We start from the raw sequence: 5,904 nt of genomic DNA on the forward strand, positions 1-5,904 counted from the left end.
GAGGAACTCTCATGACCTCGGGCTGATCTGATCTCTGATTGGTTCAGGAAAGCAGCACGTGTACCGGCAACCGTCCTTCAGTTATGCAACGTCTGGGGGTCGGTGAGGGTGGGGTCCTGAAGATGCTCAAACGTCCCGGTTCCCATTGAAACATCACTGATCATGAATGAGTCCGCAGTCCCGGCACGTGCCCCCCCCCTATCAGTAACGGTCATCTGCACTTGGCTGAACTTCTGTCGTTCCGGAAGTAGAGCTTCTTTCGGTGACCCCCCCAGTTCGAAGTGTGTGGGGGGTCCGGTCCTTTGGGTGGAACCGGTTCATCGGGTTTCTACTACTGTAAACGGGGGGAAGGTGGAACCAGAGTCCAGCGTCTGCTCTGTGGCTCCGCCCCCCCGCGCGCCGCCTTTACTATCACGCAGAAAGCCGGCTTCTCCACGTGGGTGCTGCAGATGCTTTACCCGCCACCGGTCTCTGTGCTACGTATCCCTCCGCGGGTTAGACCCCGTTTCGGTGCGTTTTTAAACCGTATCACGCTCCTTGCTATTTTTGCCGCGTGGACTTGTTCTCAGGCGCAGGTGATTGTGGGTAATTTAGCGACTTGGTTAATTAAATTCGTCCCTTATTCTGTACTTCTGGAGTTTTGGCGCGAATTTGGTGGCGGCGGAAGGACACCACTACAATCCCATACATATAAGTGCGAGCCGCGGCCACACCCACACTGACGGTGACGGAACCGCAGAACCAGGACCGGTATGCTGATCCTGCCTGTACAGAACGGTACCAGAGGGTCCGGGTCCAGCACAGGGGTCTAGTTTCCGTTTGGAGTTAACGGGAGCGGTTTCTTCTCTCCATTCTGACACCGCCGCTTCAGGTGAGCCTCGCGCGAGGGTCCACGCGGTCCACCACTCGTTCCGTGAGCTGCACGGTTAACGCATGCGCGTTCGACTTTAGTGCGTTCGAGGAAAGTAGCCGGTTTTACGCGGGGGCACGCGCCTATCCGGTTCACGATCGCCGTTTTGTAACAGTTTTTTCATGTTTGATTCTTTGTCTCATATCGTCACGTGGTTCTCACAGCTGTTAAGGCTCGTGCGTCGTGGCAGTCGTGACGTCGGCGTGTCTGTGGGAAATGCAGCGGAATTTTGTTTGTTTGTTTCTCCAGGAGCAAACAGATCAGTGTTAGAATTGTCCGGTTTCCGGTGGAGCCTGAAGGCAGCATTTAACTTTGCTGCCATGCTGTCTACTGCGCATGCGCACTTAGGAAGCACAGATGTGCGTTTTTTTCCCGGTTTCGTCCGGTTGGCTGCAGTTCAGACTTCCTGCTGAGTCAGCAGCGCCTCCGGAGGTTTAAAGGCGGTGCAGTGGACGTCCAGTCCGGAGGAGCTTCACTGCCTGAAGTGCATCTGCAGAAGCTGCAGACCCTCTAAGTTCTCTGACTGTAAATAGGGAACTGGACCTAGTGACTCCTCCCCCTGGCGTTCCAAACAGGAAGTACATGCGGGCTCCAATAGACTTCTATTGATAAATAAAATGCTGTTCCTCAGTCTATTGGTCAGAACAACCATTCTGACTCAGATACCTTTTTAGCATCTTCTTGATAATCCTTTATATATATATACATATATATATATATATATATATATATATTCCAAGTTATAAACTGACCAATCAGAATATGCCTTTTTTAAAATTAGTCATAGCCTGACAAACCACACATTAAATGTTTGAAGCATTTGATTGACAGATTCTTCCGAGCTCACTTTCAGTGAAAGGGGTGTGGACCTCCAACAAGCTCCATCCTTACTGGAAACTAGTTACCATGGAAACATGACTCGCACCAATCACTGGCTTTAAATGGCAGTGTCTGTTTTGTGAAAAAGTGGCGACTTATTAAGCGTCATTTAGGTGCCAGAGAAACTTCTATGGTGATGCCACACCCGCTCGCTTGGTCCGGTTCTCTTTTACAGTCAATGGTTCTGACTTGCTCTCTGGGTTCTCCAGGTTCTCCCGCCATCATGCTGCAGAGCTTCGTTCAGTCTACGGACTGGCTCTACTCGGAGCCGCTGCTGTTTGACGATGACTTCTGCCAAAGTCTGATGAAGGACCTGCAGTCTCTGCCCACGCCGCCGCAGTCCCCCCCCACAAAGCCTGAGCTGGGGGACACCAAGCCCCTGTCTAAGGAGGACCAGCTGAGCTTTGTGTCTGAGATCCTGCTGGAGGACCAGGACCTGCAGCAGCTGAGCTGGACCTACGACTTCTTCCACCCTGATGCTCCAGAGAAGGAGCGATGCGGCCAGCCGGGGCCCCCCCATGAGGAGGCTGGCGAGGAGTGCCTCTGGCGGTGCCTTTCTGCAGACAAAGTTCTGGAGGAGAAGCTGGGCTCCAGCCCGCTGCTGTCAGACATCGACACCAGCATCTTTGAGGAGATCGCTGGTTCCACGCTGGACTGCCAGAACCTGGTGGAGCCTGAAGAACCCAACGAGACCACATCGGACTATGGCTCCACTGGCGGAGAGATGTCCACATACTCTTCCAGCGACTCGGGTAAGGACTCGTCACCTTCTGCTTACTGCTTGTAGGTCAGCGGGTGGTGGTGGGCGTTGGTATGGGCCAAGCTCATAGTAGATGGTTAATGTTTAGCTGCTGAGAGCCGCACTTGATCTTTGCTCTGTGCTTATCTGTGCCCCGCCCACTCACCTGTGGGGAGGGTGTTGAGTGAATGATAGGGAAGATAAAAACAGGCTCCGCCTCCCTCTGACACAGGGTCCTTTACCGGTCTGAGGGGACGCCCCGCCTGCTTCCAGCTGCTGGTTTCACTTTTAGTTTGACTTGTACTTTCTGAAGTTTGTTTGGTGCAATCCTACACTGTAAAGCCCCGCCCCCCACACTGGCACTGCTCTCCTGTAAAGCCCCGCCCCCACACTGACGCTAACTGTTTCTCCGTTTCCGACAGAGGAGGAAATCGACGTGGTGACGGTGGTACGCTGTCCCTCCAGCTTGCCCCCCCCACCCTCATCGGCCAGCATCTCCACCCGCAGGCAGAAGCAAGAGGAGGAGCAGCGTGCCCTGCGGCGCCACCATCTGGAGATCCAGCTGCAACACAATTATGCTGCCCCATGTCCCGCCTCCCCTCCACCCACGTCCAGTAAGCGCTCCAGAGGCGGCCACGGCTCCTCCCGCCCTCACCACTCGCTCCGCAGCGCCGTCTTCTCGTCGTGGTCATCTGCTCGTAACCCCCTCCCCAGAAACTCAACAGAGATGGAGGACGAGGAGGAGCGGAGGAGGAGCCACAACGTGATGGAGCGGCAGCGGCGCAACGAGCTGAAGAACTGCTTCACGCGGCTGCGGGACAGCGTCCCCGACCTGACGCGGAACCACAAGGCCTCCAAGGTGGTGATCCTGAAGAAGGCCAGAGACTGTATCTGCAGCATGGAGGAGGAGGAGCGCCGCCTGCAGGCGCGCAGACTCAAGCTCAAAGCCCGGCAGGAGCAGCTGAAGGCCAGATTACAGCTCCTCCACAGCTAACCCCCCAGGACGGAGGACTCCTTATCCACAGACTAGTGGGGGTCCAATGGGCACAGAAACATGACTTTCAAAGAATTCTGTGTTGGCCCCCTATCCCCCAACCAGGAAGAACCACGATGGGGCTGGGAGGCGGCGCTGCTGGGGCGTCCCCCCTGACCATCAGCATCCCTCGCTGCTCCTCGCTGAACGGAGGGGTTGTCATTGATGGCGTCTGCTTGTGGTGGCGCCGCGCCTGTTTGTCGTCTTCAGGAAATGGTTTGTCAGTGATGTCCTGATGACCTTTACTGTGCCGGATCTCAGACTCCTGGAGTCTGGGTCCTTCTCAGAGGAAGACTTTTATCTGGTAAACCTACCTCCACCTGACAGCAAAGTTTTTTATTCAATCCACATTTCATTTCAAATGTGGACTATTTTTTACGGTTTTATAAATTATTTGGGATGATATTCTTTTTTTTAATGAATTTATGAAAATGAAAAAACTGATTTTCCTCTGGAATTAAAAAATGTATTAAAATGAAAGTGGTGTTTGTATTTCAGGAGGTCCACACAGATCTCAGCCTTGAGTGAATTTTTGAATTAAAGCTGTTTTTTCTTTTTAGTGGTTGATCTTTGTTCTTAGCTTCCTCTGAGGTACTGGAGATGTTTTCATCGCCGTTGACGATACTGGAGAAGAATCTTCCTGTTTTCATGAAGAAGTTCTTGGTTCAAAGAAAAAATCACATTCATACAGTAGAAGAATTATGATGGAGATCAGGGCTGAGCGACAAAATCCAAATTTGACCAAAAAACTTCTAAAACAATTTGACCTAGAAAAGTTTAATTACTTGCAATAATGCTAGTGTGAATGCTTTCACTTACAGAAGAGGCTGTTAACTTAAATTACTCTATTGCTTAACCCTTCCACTTTCTTTGGGGTCCAGATGACTCCAACCATATATTGATGTGTGATTCCTTCCATGACAAAGATGGACAGGATTTTAGGTCTGCCATGGACATTAGTGAAACTCAAAAATCTATGACAAAAAAAAAAAGTTCAGTGCACTGTCTTGTGAGGTCCAGATGACCCCACTTATAATGTAAACAAGCCAAGGAGAGCGGAAGGGTTAAGGGATTTGCAGAAAATGCCAAAGCTGTTGGCAAAATGTTAAATTAGCTAAAAGACTGGAAATTTAGTTGAACTATGAAAGAGTGCTGAAGTTCACCTAAATTTCTGAAAACTTCATAGTAAAATTGCTTAAAAATCTCTAATACATGCCAATTTTGCAAATAATATTTAATGTGTTGCTTAAATATGAGCTGAACTCCAAATTAGCCCCATAAAACCTTAGTGGATGCCAAATTAGCCTAAAAAGTGAAATTGCCCCTGGGTTTGAAAGGGAGAGTGAATGTTTGTGTGACTGAGGCCCTGCAACAGACTGACAAAATGTCCAGGGTAAACCCCGCCTTTGCCCATCAGCAGCTGGGTTAGGCTCCAGCACCCCCAGCACAGCCAAGAGAATGAATGAATGTTAGCCTGTTGCTAAAATATTAGCTAAACTGTAAATTAACCTATAACAAACCTCAGTAGATAACACATTAGTCAAAACCGTTAGCATGTTGCTAAAATATTAGCTAAACACCAAATTAGTCAATAAAAACCTCAGTACATAACACATTAGTCAAAATCCTTAGCCTGTTGCTAAAATATTGGGTAAGCTCCAATTTTTTTTTTAAATTACTCTAAAAGATGAAAACATAGAGCATGAATATATTTAAAGGTTTGTTGCTAATCTACTTAAAATGTTGAAATTTGAAGACTTTCTCTTTCATTTCCCATGGGGCATATTTTGTTTAATATTTCAAAAACTATAAAGTTTATGAATACCAAAAGTAAAAGCAGTAATGTTCTGAACGAGATGAACGTTTTGATATCAAGATTGATGAAATCACTGAAAGTGTGATGGAGTTTTTTGTGCCAAATAACATATGTAAAGGAACAGGATGATCACTATTGTGTGAATCCTTACTAACCAATCACACATTAACTGATCACCCAACCCAGACTGTAAATCTGGCAGTTTTATGTGGCGACGGTGAGACCAGAACAAATCCAGGAGACCACAGACTCCTGTGAACACAAGTAAAGTCTGAAGGAGCTTTTCAAGGTGAGACTTGGTGAGAAGAAAGCTGTCCAACAGTGATGATCCGACTGAAAGTCTCTTATGTTTGGGAATCTCCCTTTGATCTTTAACTGTTATTGTTTAGCAAATACATCAGTGACCACATGTTGAGGTCCCACAGTTACGATCAAACCTTTCCAACATTTCTTGAATGAAATTAACCAGTATTGCCATAACATTAAACAAATTCAAAACAAAAAGGCAATTAAAACTAATTTGATTT

At 48.3% G+C, this 5,904-nt stretch overlaps 1 protein-coding gene across 1 annotated transcript; it reads left to right on the forward strand.

Annotated features, from left to right (window-relative positions):
• Positions 1-517: 517 nt before the first annotated feature.
• mych (myelocytomatosis oncogene homolog) lies at positions 518-4,120 on the forward strand. The gene is made up of 3 exons (XM_024262906.2): positions 518-871; positions 1,999-2,541; positions 2,951-4,120. The coding sequence occupies exons 2-3, from the start codon at positions 2,013-2,015 to the stop codon at positions 3,520-3,522; spliced, it is 1,101 nt and encodes a 366-aa protein (XP_024118674.1). The 5' UTR covers positions 518-871; positions 1,999-2,012; the 3' UTR covers positions 3,523-4,120.
• The last annotated feature ends 1,784 nt before the right edge of the window (positions 4,121-5,904 follow it).

Source organism: Oryzias melastigma, linkage group LG5, assembly GCF_002922805.2.
Source record: "Oryzias melastigma strain HK-1 linkage group LG5, ASM292280v2, whole genome shotgun sequence".
NCBI classification, from domain to species: domain Eukaryota; kingdom Metazoa; phylum Chordata; class Actinopteri; order Beloniformes; family Adrianichthyidae; genus Oryzias; species Oryzias melastigma.